Source organism: Lissotriton vulgaris, chromosome 5 (genome assembly GCF_964263255.1).
Source record: "Lissotriton vulgaris chromosome 5, aLisVul1.2, whole genome shotgun sequence".
NCBI lineage: Eukaryota > Metazoa > Chordata > Amphibia > Caudata > Salamandridae > Lissotriton > Lissotriton vulgaris.
Genome location: NC_141693.1, coordinates 265,204,827 through 265,228,841, shown reverse-complemented (window position 1 = coordinate 265,228,841; position 24,015 = coordinate 265,204,827). Strand labels below are relative to the sequence as shown.

Below are 24,015 nucleotides of genomic sequence, written 5' to 3'. Positions count from 1 at the left end.
TTTCATGCAATTCCATCACTTTAGCTAGGGAGCTCCTGATAGACCAAAAATACTTAAAACCCGATTGCCCCATTTCGAAGTGCTGGCCGTGAAAGTTCCAGCAATTTGCGCCACTCAGAAAAAAATAGTGTGATCAGCCAGTTTTAAGCTGGAGATGAAAACATGGCAACAGGGCTACTACATGTATGCCCCCAAAATCAGGAGCAACATTCCTTTACACACCAGGACCCCCCAACTCTGCTCCAATTTAGGAAAGCATGAAAACACCCCTCTTTAAAGAACACTATATCAAGAAGAAGCTGCTCTTCACTACAGCGCTCAGAAGCCAGCTACCCCTTAAATCAGCTCTCGACTGGTCTTTGGGCTTGTACAGAGCTCAGCTTTCTTTTGCCTAGTTTTTGTGCTACACGATACCACATCGCACATGAATGCATATACTTAAAGATCAGGACGAGAGACAACTTCAGCTGTCTCACCGACTCCCTGTGACCCAAAGCTGATATGAAAATACATACATTGAACCACACATAGGGGGAGGGGGGGGTTTAGTCAGTCACCTACATCCCTTGGTCAGTTAAACTATTACTCACATACATATTGCTACAGCATTGGGCAATAGGTCTTTTACACTGTTAGTTATGGCATTTTCATGATCACAGGTGCACATCACTTAAATACTAATGGACTTTAGTGCCAGAGCTAGTGAGGCAATACTTTTCTTTGCCAATACATTTTTCTTTCCAGTATTCTTTTTTTATTTTTACATTTTTAAGGTATTTTTGTATGCTTATATTAGAACTTCGTGTTACAATAATTCACATCCAACAATACAGTTTGTTTAAGCTAATAAGAGCCATGTTTTTTGTGATGTATGTACTCCTGCCTCCTAGGACCTACCCATTCTGTCATATATGCAATAGTTAGTTATTTTAATTTAAAAATTTAGTTTTGCAAACATAGAGCTCCCGTGTTTAGGTGACTTAAGTGTTTGCTTTTTTCTTCTTCTTATGTTTGTGGTATACACTTTCAATAAAAAATAAAAATAAACATAGCCATTGCACCAGTTTGCCAAGGCCAGACCGATTGGATTTATCAATATTTGTTTCTATCAGGTAGCCCTACTTGATCATTCGGCTCTAAGGGAGACATCAAGGCACTGGCTGACATCATAACTGGTTAGCTGCATCCTGTCGCAAAAGCACAGTCCCTAGTAAAAATCTGTTCCCTCCCAGAATGCGGCACTCCTACTGAACTTTTGGCCTCAAACTGCTCAGCAGTAGCCAGACCTTTTAAACTACCCACACTCCAACACCAGGCCTAGTTGAGACCTATAGGTATAACTCATCCACTGACTGCTATAATGGAACAAAAACTAACAGGAACACCAAAGACCCAAGCACTTCCAGGTGCTCACAAAGGTGTGTACCTTATGCATGCATTGGGCTGTGTTTGGTCACTTAAATTTACACTGGGTTGTGATTTTTGTTTTCAGTCGTATCTGAGTGAATCTAAATGTTATGCACGTATTTTAGTCTTGTGTTTTAGCTTAAACGTTCTGTTACTAAATTGGTGTCTTGAAGCTGGATTCAATGTAATTAAAATAAAATTAAACATAGATCACTTATCAAAGGAATGTATCTGGCTGGCCATTGGGTCTTCGCTGACTGTGACAACCTGCGCTAAACTGTATCAGAGACCAACCTTAAACCACCTCCTCCTCTGAAGCATTGACTGCTAGGGAACAGTCAGTTAAACTAAGTAAGTTCTGCCTAATCTTTGCACGGAACAAATCCAGAGCTTGGGAGAGTGAGGTGAAATGACAACAATAATGCCCATATTTCCCTTCTGCCCAACATCAAAAGAACCGACCAACCCTTTCTAATGTCAAATTCTCGAATGTTCAACACAGATCAGTGCCCATCATGTAGAGAAGTCACTCATCATGCGCAGACCCCGAAAGGCACAAGTTCCGGCCAGCATGACTTCGTACTGGAGGTCAGTCAATGATCGCTCTCCTGGAGCCAAAACCTTTTTCTCAATTTTGGTGAAAACTGCCACCGTTTCTGAGAAATCAGCTGAGGCAGGGTAGCTTGTCGTGATCTTCATCGCCCTCTGTTACCCATGGTGAGAAGTGTTTCTAAAGTCTCCTCTCCAGTACACAAACACCTCCCTCACATGACCCTGCCCCATAAAAAAGCTGCTCATTTAATTAAAAAATGTAAATTCGCTGTCATCTCGGGGCCTGGTGAGTTAGGACAACATCAGCAGCTTTTATTTCTGAAGACAGACAATTGATTCAGCTGTAAAGAACTGGCGGAAAGGGAGCAGAAGGTCTCCCGAATCCCCCGAGGTCGGGGGTCTTCTCCCTTTACTCCTAACAAATGACCCACAAAATGCTGGAATGGCTTCCCTTGCCGGTCACCATTGCTGTTTTGTCACGGTTCCCCATCTTGCTGGGGCAGTGAGAGTGAAGGACATAGCATGAGAGAGAGCACTCCACGTGCTTATCACTAGCTTCTGGGCACTGCCTAATCATTCAGTCCCCTGCATGCTTTACTGATGCGGACTTTAAAATGGGTAGACAGGAGCTGGGCGCATCTTCTATCTGCACTCTAGCCAAGTGCTTGATTCCGCCTCTGCAGCCTCATGGCTAGGTGTCATCCAGGTTTTAATAGGACTTGTGGTCTGATTTCCTATTGGAGAGATATGGCATCATTCGCCTAGGGGCTGTATACTATCAAATGTTCCGTTTTCATGGGTGTCCAAGGTCACTCCTAAGCACCTAGCGCAATCTTGAATTTAGGGTGTTGTAAAATGTCCCTTCTTACTTGGTTCTTAAATATATTCTTATGGGAATGTCTATATACTGGAATTACGTAATTGTGAATATGCTTCGGACACCTGCAGTCAGATCAGTATTAGATTGTGCGATCCTGCCTGCCATCTAATGCTACTGTGCCCATCCCCATAGTAACATTGGCCCATTGACTATCTTCAATAAAAAAAATCCCATCCATTTTATGGCAGCCATCTTGGTTACGTTATGCCACTGGGACACTATCTGGAGTTATTACTGGGATACCTTAAGGACAAGACACTTCTAGTTTTCACCACCGATCACCAAGTTAACTGCTCTATTAACATTGGTGTGCATTTAAAAAGTTAGCACATGATAAAAGGTATTGTACATGTGGTACTGTTCTAGAATTGTACACAATATAAGTAAGCTTCCTTAAAAAAAAAAAAACTTCTTGAACATTGACATATACTGACCTAGTAACCTGTGATAACCTGTATTAGAAGCCAACATATACCCCACCTCCTATGAATAAACCTTGCCTGCAAAACCACATGCACCACTGGAAAAGTGTATGAAATAAATGGAGTCGGAGCTAACCACTGCACTCCCCCGGGAGCAGACGTATCAAAATGTTTCCGCATTTTAGTTCTCTGGAGAATAATTTGAAACATAAATTCCCTAGAGTTTATTATTTCTGCTCAACAGGAAGAACATATCATTTTAAAACCTACACGGGTAGTGGTTCCGTACAAAGCACAGGGTCTGGAGAAAAACACTAATAGTACACAAGTGCTGTGCTGCAGGTGCATCCATGTTTGCCCTACACGTATTGAAGTCAATGTTGATGCTTCATTCTGAATGGATACAAGACTAATCAATGTCCAAAGTGACAGTAACGACCAACTTTAATCATTGCCCCATCCTTCCAAGCAAGGGACGACTTCCAAAACCACCCTCAGCGCAAGGACTTCTGCAGACAACTAGTACTCTTACAGAAAGTGCATACATGACATCCTCGACGTTCTCACGCCCATTAACAAACTTCTCTAAATCCAGGTCATCCAGGGCCTAGTATCTCCTGTCAACCTGCATCCAATAAGTGTTTAACTTGTCAGACACTCCCAGGCAGGTATGTGAGTAATCAGTGAGTCCAAATATTTGACTATTCCTTCCTTCCCTTAAAGAAAGTAGTGCCTTAATAACCCTGTGGACAGGCAGTCCTGGGGCAAAGGAAAGCAGTGCTTTCCAACCTTCAATAAAATACTTACATCATTGCAAGTTTTAAGTGTGCAAAAGTGACTCTGTCCGGTGGCGCTAAGCTCCCCACTCTAATCACCTCTAGAACTCTTTAGAGGGAGTTGGTCTAATTTGAAGCATTTGAGAGGGAGCTCGGTCTCTGATCAAGTTGTTTGGAAGGATTTTGGTTCCCTCGGGAGCTCATTCACAGTTCTGGCATGAATCCCGAATCGGCGTCAAAAACAATTTGCACCAAATCTCAGAGCCATTAGCCAATTGCACACAGATCCATGATATTCCTGAGCACAAGTCCCTCCTGGAGTTACCTGGATGAATTTGCACCAGATAAACTGGTTGAAATGGGGATCTGTCAGCAATTTTACCATTCAGCAAAATTGAAGCTGCTCATTGTTCTCCATTCTGACCGGTGAAAATAAAAATCGTGCAGCAGACCCACCCAGGGTAATACTATGATCATGCTATGGCCATCCCTGGACAATGTTATGATACGACAATTCCAGTTCAGTCAGCACGAGGCCGTTAGGAATCATATGCTTCAGTGCCCACTGAAGTTAATAAGGAACACAGAAGTAAGCACTAAAGAAATATGTCTCTCATCTGTGTGCTTAATACCATGTGCTGGTGACTAGCTGAGTGACATGTTTCTTCTGGTGCTATCAAACCGTTGAGTAACACTTCCTACCATTTACTCGACCTAAAACAAACAATTGCTTCTCTGTCTTATTAGTCTGGGTAAGTTCCAAAGCGAGATGGACTCCGGGTCTCAGAGGTTATCACTTCACTTGGATTACAGTAACTGTCTGTGCCCATGTTGGTCTCAAGACCCCCAGAAGCTGGTGTGTTCTTTGGATCTTCAAGAAGAAACATGGTCTCATAAGCACCAGAGATGGCTTTGGCTACCATCTTCATCTATCGCTCTACATTATCATCCAACACAACTCCGTTCTCAGAGACGAGATTCAGGCAGTAGACCAAAAGCAGAGGTACAGCAATATGCAAGAATCCTATTAAAGAAACAAGCCTGCAGTGGCGGGGCCCTCAAATGACTTGCCCCAGTTCAGAAATTTCGTTCTTACCAGCCTTTGGTAATCTGTCGCCCTTTGATCGCCACACCCATGCTCAGACAATCTTGCTTTGTTTGTCATATTACTCACAATTTTAATCAATGCATAGTCTGTTGAGGTGTTGTAACACCCACAAAGGGCGCACAGCTTCAGCTTGTATACATTTCAGGTTACTGCTCTTCACTTTGACGAGTGTTGGAAGAGTTACCGCTGAGTACTTATGTTCATCCAAACTATTCTTTTATCTGCTAACTGTGCAAGGACTTTCCTTTGCCTGGACCATGCTATAGTTTGTGGGTATACCGTTGCAAACAAAAAGCAAGCGTTAACAGTGTGTGCAGATAAGTCATACTTGAGTTCAACCTCACTCAAAACAACTGCATCTCCTTGATACTTCAGTGTTATGCCATACACCGGACTCACACTACTCCACCTCATGTATCCTAGATTACTAGTGTTACTCCACGATGTGTCTTTTCACTTCTTGATACAATTATGTTGTAATCCCATGATGTTCTCGATTACTCTTGAGCAACCCTGGATCTTATCCTCACACCCATGGCTCTCACATATTTGATTAATATGTAGTGCATGTGGCTAACCCAATCCCTAGTGTCCATGGACTTCACAGTACATGGATTACTCTGTAGAGTCAGTGGATCTCAGAATGTCAGTGGATCGTGCAATATCTTCGGTCAACCTATAGCCTTGTGGATCTCAAGATACCTCAGATTAATTTGTAGAGCCCGTGGATCTTCCTATAACATGATTACTCATAGTATGTGTGGATCTGACACTACCTTAATTACTCTGTGGTGTCATGGATCTAATGATGCATCTAATTACACTTTAGGGTCCATGAATCTCACAAGCCCTCCATTTACTCTGTAGTGTCTGTGAACCTCACACAGCTTCGATTACTCTGTCGTGTACATTAGTCTCGCAAGATCTCCAATGACTCTGCAAAGTCCGTGGATCACACACCATCCTTATTACTCTGCAGAGTCTGTGAATCTCAGCATACCTCCGGTTATCCTATAATGTCTCTGAATTTCACAACACCCTGGTTAATCTAGAGTGTCTAAGGATCTCTCCATACCTCTAACTACTCCGTAGGGTCCGTGAATATAACAAGACCTTTGATTTCTTGTGATTAATATTAGCATTCGACCATGGTTTGACATTTGCATACAAATACACAGCTGGGGTAATAAAAACAAACAGGCAGGGGTAATCCCAATAGATCTGAGTTTAATACTGTAATACATGCGCTATTAGCACATTAGCATGAGTCGTACAGTTAGGAGTAAAAGTGGGTGGATAGATGGGTATGTTTTTGTAAAGTAGTCCCTCATGCAGCTCAATGCAAATGCGGCACAGAATTTTCTGAAAAGTCTTCTTTCTTAAGGTGTGGCCATTTAATGGACTTGGAGGATCAGCGCATGGGCGTACTATAGTCTAAGTTGATGGGGGAGCAGATCTCCATGTATTTCTGTGTAGCCCATGGACATGGACTCCCTCCTCGGAAGACAGATCATCATCAGGAACACCCTGGGTGCTCTTGGGCCCACTAGAGTCTATATCTAGTTCTAGTTCTTGTTCCTTAAGAAGCTTCTTTCTCCTTCACGAGTTCTTGTCTAGGATCACTTGAATGGAGCTTGGATACATTTTTGAAAAGGTTCTCCAAAATACCCTGATAACTCTATATAGCCTATAGATCTCCCCATACTTCTGATGACGAGGTAGTGCCTGCTCTTAAGTTGGAGGATTGGGTGGGGTGGTGTAATGGAGGAGAGGAGAGGAAGTATGTGCAGGAAGAGTGAAAAGGCAGCACTGAAGAGGAAGGACGACGATTGAGAAGCAGATGGAGGATTTCAGAATGATGTGGGGTGAAAAAGAGTGCGTCGAACAAATTTAGAGACTGGAGGAAAGTGGGATAAAGAGCGAGTGGGACTGTTTAGGACACTCCCAAGACCACTACCCCTCCAACAAACCCTACTAATCTTTGATTAAATCCCATAGTTTCAGAATTGTAACATTTTCAATCTAATTATTCACACAAAAAAATAATTGCTGTTACTAATGCTTTTGATACTGCTACTAGGCATCGGCAAAGCCAATCAGTCTGGCTTAGTTTAGTCCAATCGTTTAGATGCAATAACAACAAAAGTAACAGAAGCACTCAAACAGGTTATGGGGCACACTTTCTGAGCTCAGAATTTCAGTACAGATGTCTTAACCTACGCTCTTAATTACAAATCCCACGCCTCTTGCAAAGGGTGCGTATTTATGCTTACTTGGCCAGTGGTGTTTGAGAAACCCCCTACCTATGTCATCCCACTTACGCACTGCTCCATTGTGTCAGTGCCCAAATAAATCCGATTGTTCTGTACCCATAAATAATCCAATGACGCTTTCGAATATTCCGTATTATGTGGGTACTATGCCACAATGCCCATGACTGGTGCCCGATACTCCTGCATGGCCGAGTGCCATGTGCAGCCAAGGACATCTCTAAGGCTGGACGAGAGTAGATGTGTGCGGATACTAAAGTACTAGGATGTTTAGCAGAGCGAGAGCCGCACTCTGCAGCCTGCACTGCACGGCCTACCGTCCGCAGGAAATGTACGCTCTACTTATTCCACGATTGACCAGCAGAGGGCGCATGCTGCAGAAACCCGGAGGCCTACCATTAAAAAAACACACACATCTTGGCTCGAAGTGCGGCTCACACGCGTGTGTAAGTTGTGATCTGATCCTCTGTGGGGAGGCTCCCGTCCTGGCACTGCGAACCTGTTAACTCTTCGTTCGCCGCGCAGGGAGGAACCCTTTAAAAGCGTCATACAGGGCCTCTCCCTGGCAAAACCCAAAGACACCTGACGGGTAAAGCTGGGTGAGGCGCGCTGCGGCTGGCACTCATGTAGCGCGGGCGGCACAAGCATTGGCCTGGCCAGATCTGCCGCTCTCAGGCTGACACAGAGTGTCAGTTGTCCCCTGGGTGTCAACAGAGATCACCAGGGAAACGGAGGTGCATGTGCTCGAAAGAGACAGCCCAGAGGAGAGACAAACCGATTGAGATCCCCAGGAAGAGCCCCAGGGCAGACCGTCCCTCGCGCTTCCTTCTGCCCTGGACAGACAGCCATGCACAGGCCCCTCCACCATGACAGACAAGAGGGTCTGCAGCCCCCTGCCCTCCTGGCAGGCACAACCACACCATGCTGTGGACAGACAGACACCTCCTGCTGACTTCCAGGATAGACAGGCGAGGGTCTTGACCACAGCCCCTGCCCTCCTGGTAGCTGTAACCTCAGCAGCAACATGCTGGCCCTCGGGACACTCACATGCTCCCTCCTGCCTCCCTGATTAAAGAGTGAGGGTGGGCCTCTGTCGCCATGGGAGATAGAGCTCACTCACAACATGCAGCCGGGCACTCAATCGGAGCCTCGTCTCCAAAAAATGACATACGAGGCCGTCACTGAAAATGCATGCTCACCCACAGTAGGCTGTCCCTCAGATCAGGCTGGCACTCACCCACAGTATGCTGCCCCTCAGATCAGGCTGGCACTCACCTACAGAATGATGCCAATCAGATCAGGCTGGCACTCACCCACAGTAGGCTGCCCCTAAGAACAGGCTGGCGCTCACCCACAGTATGCTGCCCTTCAGATCAGGCTGGCACTCACCCACAGTAGGCTGCCCCTCAGATCAGGCTGGCACTCACCCACAGTAGGCTGCCCTTCAGATCAGGCTGGCACTCACCCACAGTAGGCTGCCCCTAAGAACAGGCTGGCACCCACCCACAGTATGCTGCCCCTGAGATCAGGCTGGCACTCACCCACAGTAGGCTGCCCCTCAGATCAGGCTGGCACTCACCTACAGAATGATGCCCCTCAGATCAGGCTGGCGCTCACCCACAGTAGGCTGCCCCTCAGATCAGGCTGGCACTCACCTACAGAATGATGCCCCTCAGATCAGGCTGGCGCTCACCCACAGTAGGCTGCCCCTAAGAACAGGCTGGCACTCACCCGCAGTAGGCTGCCCCTCAGATCAGGCTGGCACCCACCCACAGTATGCTGCCCCTGAGATCAGGCTGGCACTCACCCACAGTAGGCTGCCCCTCAGATCAGTCTGGCGCTCACCCGCAGTAGGCTGCCCATCAGATCAGGCTGGCACTCACCCACAGTCGCCTGACTTTGAGAACAGACTAGGGAGGGCCTCACACACAGTCCCTGGCGCCACATAAAGTGCAGGCCCTTCCCGCGCCTGTCCCCATAAAGAGTGCTTGGAATGGAAAAACAGAAGTGCAGGTACCCTGTAACCAGAGTACCCGCTCGCTCGTTCCTGAGAAGTGTCTGTCCTCTCAAATTAAAAGTATTACGTCACTCTTGAGAAGTGCAGGTACTCTCCCTCTCAAAATAAAAAAGTGCCGGTACTCAGTACTGGACAGTACCTGCCCATTTAAAGCACTGCCCATAAACATAGGCCCTCTCCCGCCTGTCTCCGGCACATGCTGTCCCTCACCCCCAGCTCCCGAGGCAGGCGCTCATCAAAGCCCCGTGTGGCAGGGCTAGGCAGCCACCGACCCACAGCACGCTGCCACAGGCCAGAAAGACTCTCAAACGCAAAACCTGTCCCGACTACCCCAGTACCTATTCATTCTCACTGATGCCACCTGTCGCCAGGACAGACACTCACCAAAGACTTCCGTCCCCAGGACAGACGGGTCCCCTTCCACAGCCCGCTAAACTCTACAGCAACCGGGGGTTCATCCCGCCCCGACCCCTGTAAAGGTATGCCCTCTGCCACACAACCTGCCCCCAGGACAAGCAGGCCAGGCCCTGTCACCCTCAGCCGGAAATTCTGCCCTCTGTCCAACAAAAGCTGGGACATCATCCGCACCCCCAGATCAAATCGCCTCCCTCATCCCTGCGTGTAATGAGCAGAACTATGCGTGTCCCAAATACAGGACATTCCTTAATGTTTATTACAGAAACCAGGCGAGCCGGACGAGGAAACCGATGAACTGGCACCGCAAGCCACCCAACAGGATGGAAGAGCCGCTCGCCACCGAAACTACTCAGCAGGAATCTGGGAGCACCCACCCGAGGTGCCCGCCCACACCATAACCACCCAAAAGAATCGGAGCCGCCCGAGCGCATGTACGCATCAAAACACCCCAAAGCAGCCCGCGCGTCCCCGCAATGCCCAAGACATCGAAAACTACCTACAAGCATCAAATGAACCCTACCAGGGCCCCGTGGGAAATCACCCCACAGGAAAAAAAGTGCCCACCGTGGAAAGCCATCAGAGCCCCTTTCAGTTCTCGCCACCAAATGCCAACAGACGACATAAAGTGCGCCCTTCAGTGCCCGGCACGGAAAGTCAACAGACGCCTAAAATGCCCCGATAATTAGTCCCATCATCGAATGCCACCTGAGGGACTCTGGCGCCCCCTGAGTGACCGCTGCACATCCTTTACCCACCCCCTCCCCTCCCTGATTCCCTCTTATCCCCGTTCCGACTTGCCTGCTGTCTTCTGACAAGTCACCCCTGCCCCACCTCAAGGCCCGTGTCCTGCCCTCGGCCACTTTTCGGGTCGCCCCGACTCAATTATTCCCTCTCTTAATCTCAATCAATGTGCGGGTCTCCTGTCCACAGTCCCTCGCCGGGTGTCACAACGTACTCACTTCGGTGCCCATCTCCTGCCACTCACTGACTCGCCCCCCCCCCCCCCCCCCCCGCACCCCTGTGCTCCAGGAATGCCTCCTACCTGCTGACGTTAATGAGGTCTCTTCCTTCCTTATTGACCTGTCTCCTGTCCTCCGTTACCCTCTCTGTCTCTCACCATCTGGTTCCCAGCCTCTGCGTCGCTCTAATTCCCACGAGACATGTAACTAGCCGCTTGAACTTTTTCGTTGCGTGTCTCTTCAAAGTCTGAGCGTCTGTATTAAAAAACAACCCTGTCTCGAGGCCGGGCATCCTGTCAATGTGACGGGATGTCTCGCTCCTGCTTTTAGCTCTCACTTGACTCTCGCAGGCTGTCTCTCGCCCTGACCCCTCAATGCCCCCTCGGCCGCAGCTTGGCTCGCAGTCTCTGCGCCGTCACCTTCGCCGCTCGGCCATAAACACAGTCATTACCACAGTAACCTGCCGGCTGGGTGCGCAAGTGCACCGGGCCTGCCCGCCGGGAGGAAGCCGCGGGTGGAGACGGGGTCTCGGAGCGCCACAACTTCCCCCCGGGCACTAAAGGAAAAGTGAGAGGGATCCCCCAGCACTTGGGTCGCCACTCGGTGCCGCTTCTGAAGGGCACCTTCGCACCGGCCCGAGGTGCGCAGTCTGCCCTCCACCTCTCCGGGCCCTCTCTCTCGGCCCTGTGCGCAGTCGGCCTTCCACCTCTCCGGGCACTCTCTCTCGGTCCTGTGCGCGTCTGCCCTTCTGCCTGGACCGGGCAAACTCAGCTTCAACTCTGCACCCCTCGGCTCCTGAGACGTGCCCCCGTCGCACGCATGGCGTGCCCAGCAGTTCCCCTACCCGCCAGGTGCTGGGTGACCCAGGACCTGCCCCTTACGCCACCACTCTCCCTGTACCCCGCACTCACTTTCCCCGCAGACTCCCATATGAAAGTTTGAAGTTTTATTATTAGCCCCTCTGGAGACAGGAGGCATCGCCGTCCTGTCGCTCTACAGGGGACCTTTAACTCACGCAAACACCGGATCTTCTTGGAATAAATGTGTTTCTGGGGTCCCTTAGCCAGCGCTCCCACCCATCCGATTATAAGATATCAAACGGGGTTGCCACCTTCCTGTATTTTACATGAAACTATGGGGTGTCGCAGAATTCATGGATTACAGCAGAGTATGAGGCCCCGGGGACACAGGAGGTACGACGGGGCCCCGTAAACAACCGCCCTTCCCCTGCCCCAGAGGCAGCGCTCGCAGCCGTACAATATTCAGAAGAAATTAACTACTTTAGGACAAAACCCCCAATGAGGCCAGGCGCCTCGTCCGCTCTTTGGGGGTGGGAGATGGATGTGGGTGCTGGACAGAGCAGGGGCCCCTGGGGCCACAGGCCAGGCACTCTAACTTCAGACAGGGTCTCGAGACTCCCGGTGCGGGAGGGGGCTGCGGCGGCACACTCACAAATAACCCATCATACAGTAGAGCGCAGGGCAGGAAGGGTGCCCGGCCCCAGCGCCGAGGATGGTGCGGTACTCACCATAGTCAGAGAGTCCGAAGCCCAGCTCGCTGAGGTAATCAACTTTCATAGTACTCGGTCCTCCGATCGCAGCCGATTTGTCCCCAAAAAGAAGTTTCTGCGGAGCCCGAGGTCATCCCGGGGGGTGAGGGAGGGGGCAGCGGGACAGGCAGGGGGCAGGGAGCAGCAGAAACCCCCCTCTCCGGCCGCAGCAGGTGAAGGATCAGCCGGTGCACTCAGAGCCTCTCCCAGCCCGGGGAGGGGAGGGGAGAGGAGGAAGGGGCGGGGTTAGGGGGCGGGGCCCAGAGGGGGCGGGGACCAGAGGGGCCCGACAAAAGGAGGGGCCGAGGAGTGTCCGGGGAGGAGGCTGAGCACAGCGCCCCGGAGAGCGGCCGCGCTGAGCGGGGACCGGGCGAGGGAGGAAGCGGGGAGCGGAGGCAGGGACACCGGGCGGGGAGAGAGCGGAGGCTGGGAGCGGAGACAGGGACACCGGGCGGGGAGAGAACCGAGCCAGGGGCACCGGGGGAGGAGAGCGCCGAGGCAGTGCAAGGAGTTTGGGGAAGCTAGGAGATTCGGGAAGACCGTCCCGAGACCCGAGGAGTGACAGTGCAGAGAAGAACAGATTAGATAGAACAAAGCAGAGACAGTACAGAGAGCACAGGCGCAGGACAGCACGAGACCGAGTGCAGCAAGTCCACCACGGAGCAAACACCCAGCACAAGAGGGGGCACCGCGGCGAGAGATGACAGAGAGCAGCACGTAGATCAGACCCGGAGCGCAGGGACCCTGGGACCACAGGCAGGGCAGGGGGCATCTACGAGAGAAGAAACCAGGTCAGACCGTCCTTAAACACAGAACCACAGTAGCGAGGAGCGCCCAGGACGCAAAGGCAGAGCAGAGAAGGCCCCCCTAGGCCAGGGCAGATACAGCACAGAGACCGCACCCTGACCCCAGAGCAGAGACGGTACAGACAACATAGAGAGAGGTGAGCTCAGAGACAGCGCACAGACCATGGGAGAGGAGAGCCCGCAGACCACAGCAGAGAGGGCAAAACAAGCATAAGCAGAGCCCTGACACCAGAGCAGAGACAGTTCAAACAGCATAGAAAGAGGTGAGCTCTGAGGGAAGAGAGAGCACAGAGAGAAGGGAGGGCAGCTCTGACACCAGAGGAGGTACAGAGAGCATCGAGAATAGAGGGAGCTCTGAAAGCTGTGAGAGTACAGAAAGCATAGAGAGCTCTGAAACCAGAGCGAAGAGAGCACAGAAAGCATAGAGAAGAGACGAGAGCTCTCAGATGAGAGAGCGTGTATAAAAAGGAGAGCTCGGGGAGTATCGAGGGGAGTTCTGAGAGCAGAAAGAGAGCATAGGGAGGAGAGCTCTGAGAGCCGAGAGTGTAGAGAAGAGGAGAGAACTGACAGCACAGAGAGGAGAGTTCTGAGAGCAGAGAGCCAGCATAGAGAGGAGACCTCTGAGAGCAGAGACAGTGTACAGAGAGGAGACCTTTGAGAGCATAGAGAGTGCAGAGAGCATAGAGAGGAGAGTGCAGAGAGCATGGAGAGGAGAGTGCACAGAGAAGAGAGGAGAGCTCTGAGGCCATAGCAGAGAGCATAGAGAGGAGAGCTCTGAGACCAGTGAAGACAGAGAAGCGAGGAGCGCTCTGAGAGCAGAGTGTAGTGATTATAGAGAAGAGAGCTCTGAGAGCAGATAGAGTACTCTTAGCTCTCCTTCTCTATTTTGTAGAGAGTGCAGAGGGCATAGAGAAGAGCTCTGAGAGCATCGAAAGTGCACATAGAGAGGAGAGCTCTGAGGCCAGAGCAGAGATAGTGCAGAGAGCATAGAGAGGAGAGCTCTGAGAGCAGAGTACAGAGAGCATAGAAAAGAGAGGAGAGCTCTGAGCGCAGAGAAGCGAGGAGAGCTCTGAGAGCAGAGTACAGAGAGCATAGAAAAGAGAGGAGAGCTCTGAGCGCAGAGAAGACAGAAGCGAGGAGAGCTCTGAGAGCAGAGTACAGAGAGCATAGAAAAGAGAGGAGAGCTCTGAGCGCAGAGAAGACAGAGAAGCGAGGAGAGCTCTGAGAGCAGAGAAGACAGAAGCGAGGAGAGCTCTAAGAGCAGAGTACAGAGATCATAGAAAAGAGAGGAGGGCTCTAAGCGCAGAGAAGACAGAGAAGCGAGGAGAGCTCTGAGAGCAGAGTACAGAGAGCATAGAAAAGAGAGGAGAGCTCTGAGCGCAGAGAAGCGAGGAGAGCTCTGAGAGCAGAGTACAGAGAGCATAGAAAAGAGAGGAGAGCTCTGAGCGCAGAGAAGACAGAGAAGCGAGGAGAGCTCTGAGAGCAGAGTACAGAGAGCATAGAAAAGAGAGGAGAGCTCTGAGCGCAGAGAAGACAGAAGCGAGGAGAGCTCTGAGAGCAGAGTACAGAGAGCATAGAAAAGAGAGGAGAGCTCTGAGCGCAGAGAAGACAGAGAAGCGAGGAGAGCTCTGAGAGCAGAGTACAGAGAGCATAGAAAAGAGAGGAGAGCTCTGAGCGCAGAGAAGACAGAAGCGAGGAGAGCTTTGAGAGCAGAGTACAGAGAGCATAGTAAAGAGAGGAGAGCTCTGAGCGCAGAGAAGCGAGGAGAGCTCTGAGAGCAGAGTACAGAGAGCATAGAAAAGAGAGGAGAGCTCTGAGCGCAGAGAAGACAGAAGCGAGGAGAGCTCTGAGAGCAGAGTACAGAGAGCATAGAAAAGAGGAGAGCTCTGAGCGCAGAGAAGACAGAAGCGAGGAGAGCTCTGAGAGCAGAGTACAGAGAGCATAGAAAAGAGAGGAGAGCTCTGAGCGCAGAGAAGACAGAGAAGCGAGGAGAGCTCTGAGAGCAGAGAAGACAGAAGCGAGGAGAGCTCTAAGAGCAGAGTACAGAGAGCATAGAAAAGAGAGGAGAGCTCTAAGCGCAGAGAAGACAGAGAAGCGAGGAGAGCTCTGAGAGCAGAGTACAGAGAGCATAGAAAAGAGAGGAGAGCTCTGAGCGCAGAGAAGACAGAAGCGAGGAGAGCTCTGAGAGCAGAGTACAGAGAGCATAGAAAAGAGAGGAGAGCTCTGAGCGCAGAGAAGACAGAGAAGCGAGGAGAGCTCTGAGAGCAGAGTACAGAGAGCATAGAAAAGAGAGGAGAGCTCTGAGCGCAGAGAAGACAGAAGCGAGGAGAGCTCTGAGAGCAGAGTACAGAGAGCATAGAAAAGAGAGGAGAGCTCTGAGCGCAGAGAAGCGAGGAGAGCTCTGAGAGCAGAGTACAGAGAGCATAGAAAAGAGAGGAGAGCTCTGAGCGCAGAGAAGACAGAGAAGCGAGGAGAGCTCTGAGAGCAGAGTACAGAGAGCATAGAAAAGAGAGGAGAGCTCTGAGCGCAGAGAAGACAGAAGCGAGGAGAGCTCTGAGAGCAGAGTACAGAGAGCATAGAAAAGAGAGGAGAGCTCTGAGCGCAGAGAAGACAGAGAAGCGAGGAGAGCTCTGAGAGCAGAGTACAGAGAGCATAGAAAAGAGAGGAGAGCTCTGAGCGCAGAGAAGACAGAGAAGCGAGGAGAGCTCTGAGCGCAGAGTACAGAGAGCATAGAAAAGAGAGGAGAGCTCTGAGCGCAGAGAAGCGAGGAGAGCTCTGAGAGCAGAGTACAGAGAGCATAGAAAAGAGAGGAGAGCTCTGAGCGCAGAGAAGACAATCAATCAATCAATCAATCAAAGACATTTATAGAGCGCACTACCTACCCGTAGGGTCTCAAGGCGCTGGGGGGAGGGGGGTGCCGTTACTGCTCGAACAGCCAGGTCTTCAGCTTCTTCCTGAAGGAGAGGTGGTCTTGGGTCAGGCGCAGGTCGGTCGGGAGGGAGTTCCAGGTCTTGGCGGCCAGGTAGGAGAAGGACCTTCCTCCTGTTGTCGCTCTTCGGATGCGGGGGACGGCGGCGAGGGCGTGGTTGGCTGAGCGGAGGTGGCGTTTGGGAGCGTAGAAGTTGATTCGGTTGTTGAGGTAGCTCGGGCCTTGGTCGTGTAGGGCTTTGTGTGCGTGGGTGACAGACAGACAGAGAAGCGAGGAGAGCTTTGAGAGCAGAGTACAGAGAGCATAGTAAAGAGAGGAGAGCTCTGAGCGCAGAGAAGCGAGGAGAGCTCTGAGAGCAGAGTACAGAGAGCATAGAAAAGAGAGGAGAGCTCTGAGCGCAGAGAAGACAGAAGCGAGGAGAGCTCTGAGAGCAGAGTACAGAGAGCATAGAAAAGAGAGGAGAGCTCTGAGCGCAGAGAAGACAGAAGCGAGGAGAGCTCTGAGAGCAGAGTACAGAGAGCATAGAAAAGAGAGGAGAGCTCTGAGCGCAGAGAAGACAGAAGCGAGGAGAGCTCTGAGAGCAGAGAGTGTAGTGAGCACAGAGAAGAGAGTTCTGAGAGCAGATAAGAGTACAGCATGGAGAAGGAGAGCTAAGAGCAGAGAGTGCAGAGTGCATAGAGAAGATCTTTAGAGAGCACAGACAGTGCACAGAGGAGAGAGGAGACCTCTGAGGCCAGAACAGAGAGAGTGCAGAGAGCATAGAGAGGAGAGCTCTGAGAGCAGATAGAGTACGGAATAGAGAAGGAGAGCTAAGAGCAGAGAGTGCAGAGGGCAGAGAGAAGATCTCTGAGAGCACAGAAAGTGGAGAGAGAAGAGCTCTGAGGCCAGAGCAGAGAGAGTGCAGAGAGCATTGAAAGGAGAGGAGAGCTCTGAAAGCAGAGAGAGTACAGAGATCATAGAGAAGAGAGTTCTGAAGTCAGAGTAGAGACAGCAAAGAAAGCGTAAGGAGACGAGAGACCAGAGCAGAGAGTGCAGAGAGCATAGAGAAGAGGAGAGCTCTGAGAGCACAGAGAGAACAGAGGAGAGCCCTGAGAGCAGAGAGTGTAGTGAGCATAGAGAAGAGAGCTCTGAGAGCAGAGAGAGTACAGAGAGCATAGATAGGAGAGACCTGAGAGCAGAGAGTGCATAGAGAGGAGAGCTCTGAGAGAAAAAAGTGCAAATAGCATAGAGGAGAGCTCTTAGAGCAGAGAGAGGAGAGACCTGACTGCAGAGAGTGCATAGAGAGTAGAGCTCTGAGAGAAAAGAGTTCATAGAGAAGAGAGGGGAGCTCTTAGAGCAGAGACAGCGCAGAGATCATAGAGAGGAGAGCTCTGAGAGCAAAGAGAGAGGAGAGTTGTGAGAGAAAAGAGTGCAAAGAGTATAGAGAACATAGAGAAGAGAGACGATCTCTGAGGTCAGAGCAGGTATAGTACAGAGAGCATACAGAAGAGAGGAGCGCTCTGGGACTAGAGCAAAGAGAGTACAGAGAGGAGAGCATAGGGAAGAGAGAAGATCTCTGAGGCCAGAGAGAGTACAGAGAGCATAAAGAGGGCAGCGCACTGGGAACATCGCAGAGACTGTACAGAGAGGACAGCTCTGAAACTAGACCAGAGACTGCATAGAAAGCATAAAGCGAGGAGGGCGTTGAGACCGGTGCAGAGACGGTAAAGAAGGGAGCACTCCGACACCGCAGCAGAGACAGCACAGAGATCATGTAAAGAGAGGATCCTTGAGACCTGAGGGAGTACAGAGAGAAGAGACAGGACAGAAGGGAGACCAGAGCAGGTAGAGTACAGAGAGCATAGAGAAGAGAGTAGAGCTCTCAGACCACAGCATAGAGAAGTGGGGTAAGCTCTGAGAGCAGAGAGAGAGTGCAGAGAGCATAGCGGAAGAGAGGAGAACTCTGAGACCAGAGCAAAGAGAGTACAGAGAGGAGAGCTCAGAGACCAGAACACAGGGAGCATAGAGTAGAGGGGATAGGTCTCAGGCCAGAGAAGAGAGAGTACAGAGAACATAGAGAAGAGAGTAGAGCTCTGAGACCAGAACACAGAGAGCATAGAGAAGAGAGGCTAGATCTGAGACCAGAGCTAAGAGAGCACAGAGAGGAGAGCTCAGAGACCAGAACACAGAGAGCATAGAGAAGAGAGGATAGGTCTCAGGCCAGAGAAGAGAGAGTACAGAGAACATAGAGAAGAGAGTAGAGCTCTGAGACCAGAACACAGAGAGCATAGAGAAGAGAGGCTAGATCTGAGACCAGAGCTAAGAGAGTACAGAGAGCATATAGAGGATAGGTCTGGGAGCAGAGAGAGTGCAGAGTGCATAGAGAAGAGATGCAAGCTCTGAAAGCAGAGATAGTGCAGAGAGCATTGAGACGAGAGGATAGCTCTGAGAGAAAAGAGATCACATAGAGAAGCGAGGAGAGCTGAAGCCAGATCAGAAAGAGAGTACAGAGAGCCTTGAGAGCAGAGAGAGTGCAGAGAGCATAGCGAAGAGAAGCAATCTCTTGGGCCAGAACTGAGAGAGTAGTGAGAGCAGAGCGAGTGCAGCACACTGTGAAAATAGCTGAGACTGTACATAGAGGAGAGCTCTGAGACTAGAGCAGAGATTGCATAGAAAGCATAAAGCGAGGAGAGCGTTGAGACCGGTGCGGAGAGAGTGCAGAGACTATAAAGAAGGGAGCACTCTGACACCACAGCAGAGACATTACAGCGATCATGAAGAGAGGATACTTGAGACTTGAGCCAGTACAGCGAGAACAGACAGATTTGACTGGTGCCATGAGACCAGAGCAGAGACAGTACAGAGAGAACAGTCACTGTGAAAGACTGGAGACCAGAGCGAAGAGAGCACATGGAGCAGAGACAGAGCCGAGAGAACAGTCACAGTGAAAGACTGAAGACCAGAGCGAAGAGAGTACATGGAGCAGAAACAGAGCAGAGAGAGGACCACTGAGACCAGAGCACACAATATACAAGGCGGGCAGAGATGGTAGTCTTGAGGCGAGACCTGAAGAGATGGCACATAGGGGAGACAGAGCAGTTATAAGGGAACCCTGAGATGAGATGGTCTGCAGAGAAGTGAACGGTTAGGTCAATCCAGAAGGAGACCAGAGACGACAGGCCAGCATCCAATACAGAATCAGAACAGGTCCCTGGCTAGAGTAGGGCCAGTCCAGAGAGCACAGAGCAGAGACATTAAAGAGAGTAGATTGATCACAGACTGAAGCCCTAAAACCAGAGTCAGTACAGAGAGCACAGACAGTAAAAAGAGCATACACAGAGCACAGACTGGAGACCAAAGCCGGTACAGAAAGCAGCGTACACTAAAGCCCTACTAAAGCCAGTACAGATACAGCAGCACAGAGAATACGAGGGAAGCACTGAGATCACCAAATACGCCGTTCATAAAGAGGATTCTGTGGGGAAGGGCATGGAACTACAGGGGTTATTACCTAGGCTCCGAAGACACAGGCCAGCATGCTCTCCAGACTGTGCCCTGGCCTGGGTTGGCTTTGCCTATCATCTTTACAAGAATAATCTGCCTACCTGAAACCTAACTGAATAAATGACATATTGCTTGATAAGATAAATCATCTTCCAGATGATCCAGATAGAATAAACTGCTTTACAAGATGAACAACTTAGCAGGACCGCCATATCAAACTGAATGACACACATTCGATCAAGACAGATCACCTGCGAACACAAAACAACATCACATGGTTCACCATGCAATGCGACAGAAGACCTGGCAAGAACCTCACATTGAATGCATGATTTATCAAACAATATGATTAATCGCGTTACAAGGAAATCTCTTTGTAAAGAGGACACAACGGCCAACAATGGGGAAGATCACCTTACCACAGCATGACTCTTAATACATACCAAATCACCCGATTGGATCAAGCAACTTTCAAGATGATCACCTTAAATACACTCTGTTGTGCCTAACTATATTCATTACTTCACATGGAAATTTTAGCAACACTTACAAAGACATAACATTGAATATGTGCCATATTTCCCCAAGGATAAGTCATCTTTCAAAGACCTCACATTGCCTGCATTGATAAACCGCCTATTGCCTGCATTGATAAATCGCCTTTGAAGGGGATCACATTAAATATATGCTTTTATATTTACAGGATTTAAATACAAGGACATCAAATTACAAAGATATTATATTCACTCTTAAAATGGCCTAATGCACAATGATTTTCCATATTACTTCTAGGATAATGCCCCCTCTGAAGGTTAATGCCACAAATGAAATCGTTTTTTCCAATTATAAAATACAAAAAACAAAGTAATCATTGGTCGTGACTGATAAACAACCAGCGGCTACACCCTTTAGTAAAAAGAAATTGTCTAAGTCATTTGGTTGAACTTTTTTACCTAAATCCAGGAGATGTGGACTTCATCCTATCACTTTCCTTTAACCTCAAACCTACGACTCCTTAGGGCAACAGGCTCCAGCATGGATTCTTAAGCAATATTCAAACGTATGTGCTACAATGATCCATAATTTGATCAATCAATCTATTAGAGAGGGCCGGTGACTATGTACCTCAAACAAGGTTTTGTGACTGCCCTCATCATATAGCTCAATCTTTCCACAGGTGAGTCATCTAACTCAAAGTTCCTAGCCAAAATCTCAGAGAAGACCATTGCTTTCCAACTAAAATCTTTCTTAGATATCAGTAGAATCTTGACCCTGTTGAGTCCAGTTTCAGACCACCACAAGAACCTGAATCAGCCTTACTAGATTTTTTTGAGATGGCTGTTTATGGTTCATTGATGAAGTGCATCTTCCTTGCTTATTATGCTGGATTTGTTTGCGCTCTTATATGGTGGATTATGATCTGCTTTTGGAGAGCCTGATTACTGTTCTGGGAGCTGTTATAGATACCACCAAATGGTTCCACTCCTTTTTACTGGGCGATCTTAACAGGTGGAACTGGGACATTTTCTCTCACAGACAATTACCAGGCGGTATGGTGTTCCTAAGCAATAGTTAAAATTCATCAAACATCGTACCTGTTATGAGCTCACAATGTAAAGGGCATTACTATTCTATGCTGATGACAACCAGATCTATACAGGGGTTCTCATAAGATCCATAACCCAGCTTAGATCAGAATCTTATACTCCGAATTGACGAACTGCACATTTCTGTAAATTAAACCAATCAAAAACGAAGCTGATTTTTGGTTCCTAGGATGAATCTTCAGTGCCCCTCAAGAACCTTATCATCTTCAGGCAAATATTTAGTCCGTCTGACAAAGTAAACCAGCATTTACAATGCAATAGGTCTCGCAACAGCGAGATTTTTAGCTATTGGCATTGTAAATGGCAATGCCTTTCATAATATTAAAAGACATTATCATTTACAATACCAATAGGTCAAAGTTTGGCAAAAGCGAGACCTATTGTATTGCAAAGTGCGGTGTCCGTGCAGCGGGTGCCGCGCCCACCATTAAAGTAAAAAAAAAAGTTATTAAAAAGAAGAGCGGTGTCCCTGAAGCGGGTGCTACACTCAGCATTCAGGTTAATTAAAAAAAAATGCTGAAAGAAAGCGCACTGTTTCAGACGCTGCTGCGTTCATCTTAAAAGTTATAAAATGTTTTTTTTTAAATGCCGCCATTGTACCGTGTGTGCTGTGGGGTTAGGGAACAGTCACTTTTAAAGTCGGAGCGGCATAGCGCTCCATACAAAAAGCGGCCGCCATTGTCTTGTGTGGGCACGCTGCAAATACAAGAAGCAGCCGCCATTGTCCCCATTAGTCCATAAACAAAATCGTGCTCACCAACTTATAATGGAGACCGTGTAACAAGCCAAGTAAATGGTCCAGTTGTTATGGGAGGTAACAAATGCAGACAAGGCGGTACCAAGGAGGGACTAACAAGCCTATTTATAAATCAGAAGCCAGCATTTATGAAGGACAATGACACAAGCCAATGACAAATATGGGCGGAGAGCAGGCGGGGCTACAAGTGCATACTCTAATACAGCATGCCTTGCAGAGCAGGGCATGCGTGCTGCCTCTAGGCTCAACCTAAAAAGCTAGGCTTTTTATGCGCTGAAGAAGTCGCTTTAAAATTTTAGGTAAACTCAGTTGTGAGCACCTGCAGCTAAAACATCATTAGACTGAAGGCAATATTACCCCTCTTAGCCTTGAAGAACAACGCAGAGCCACTGCTTGGATTTTTGTATACACTCTCCGTGAGTCTCCCTAAGAACCTGTTTGGCAGAATGTAAAGGGCGCAGATTGTGGCACTTTGTTAGAATATGTGGATTGAAGAGAAGACGGTCACATTTGAGATACCAGTCATTCCCTACATTGGCCCCTTATCCGAGACTGTATTGTATTTAAAATGTGCATAAGTTTGCAAGTGTTTACAGTCACAGGTTCCTCTTTACTTGATGGCTAAAATTATCCAGCAGGTTATACTACATGAGATTCCAAGCAAATTCCAGGGCAGGTTATTAGTTCCCAATTAGAACATTAGGTCACAGGGTGGTCCTTCATTTTCAGTCCTGGTGCCCATCATCTGTAAACGACTGCCGTCAAACACAACAAAGCTCTCAACAAGACTCCTAGACTTCAGGAAGGAACTGAAGTGTGGTCTTTTGGGTTGGTATTTTTTAGACCAGCACCAGGAGACCATTACAGAGCGATATTTGCTACATAAAAGATGTTGCTCACTGACTGACTCATTCACCATAGGACTTATCACTAACAAGGATCATTTACCTTACAAAGAGATCATGTTGAACTTGTTCCAGATTGCTTACCAGAATTCTTCACCTTACAATGACATCACATTTAATACGTGCACCATCACCAACACGGATAAATTAACGTTCAAGGATATCACATTGAATTTGCGAGCTGTCCGGAAGGACGAATAGCCTTACAAGAAAATTACAGAGACTTTGTGCAATATTTATTTCAGCCTGGATTCATTTATTGTGAGAATTTCAGCAGGACACATTTTATAGAAAGAAAAAATAACATTTAAGAAAAAACATTAACAGAAAGTGGTTTCGATAATCTATTCTGTTGGGGTATCTGATAGTGGGTTGGACAGCACTTACAACTATAGAGTAGGTGGTGGAGAGATTCTGAGGCTGTTTAATGTATGTGGATGAGATGGGACATGGCCCCTCAAATTGCAGGGTGGGATTTTTTTTAATTGAGATGCAAAATGCTAAGATTCTTTATTAAAAGTTGTTGGGGAAAACCCAAGGCCTCTTTTTCATTATTCATCTACTCAACCATCTCCACTCTTCTTTTAGCTACCTGCCCCTTTCATCCTTCCTACCTCCAATGTACTTGTTGAACAAATTACTTACCTTCGGTAACAATATATCTATAAGAGACATATATTAGTTATAAATTCCTTACCTTAGAATTATCCCCAGGTGTCAGACTGAAACCGGAGAATGTTTTCTTCAGCAGTACCCCTGCGCATCGGTAGGTGGCGTACGTTGACTCCACGTTCGTCGTTGGCATCGTGGTTGACGGAATGACGTCGCAGTATCTACTTGGACGCCTCCCCTGCGTGCTGACATCAGTTCTTTACACAACATTCCACACCCGAAGCGCAGAGCCATGCAAGACACTGACCACTGGCGCACAAAACTAGGGCCCTGAAGGGGAATCCCTTACTCTAGAAGTCAGTTCGCAGAACGGGGAGGATGAGTGGGGCGGTAAGGAATCTATAACTAATATGTCTCTTATAGATATATTGTTACTGAAGGTAACTCGTTTGTTCATCTGAAAGAGACTATTAGTTATAGATTCCTTACAATAGAATAGATACCCCAGCAATACCAACCCCAGAGGTGGGTCTGGAAACCAAGTTCACACCAGAGAGTC

General features: G+C 48.7%; 1 protein-coding gene across 11 annotated transcripts in view; it reads right to left on the bottom strand.

Moving 5' to 3' along the window:
- CASZ1 (castor zinc finger 1) overlaps nucleotides 1–12,570 on the bottom strand; it is a 197,562-nt gene extending 184,992 nt beyond the window's left edge. For all 11 annotated transcript variants that reach the window (XM_086921333.1, XM_086921334.1, XM_086921335.1 and 8 more), the window contains exon 1: nucleotides 12,337–12,570. In XM_086921333.1, the coding sequence (XP_086777459.1) occupies nucleotides 12,337–12,385 (49 nt within the window). In that variant the 5' untranslated portion in view covers nucleotides 12,386–12,570. The remainder of the gene's footprint in view (nucleotides 1–12,336) is intronic.
- Nucleotides 12,571–24,015: the final 11,445 nt, after the last annotated feature.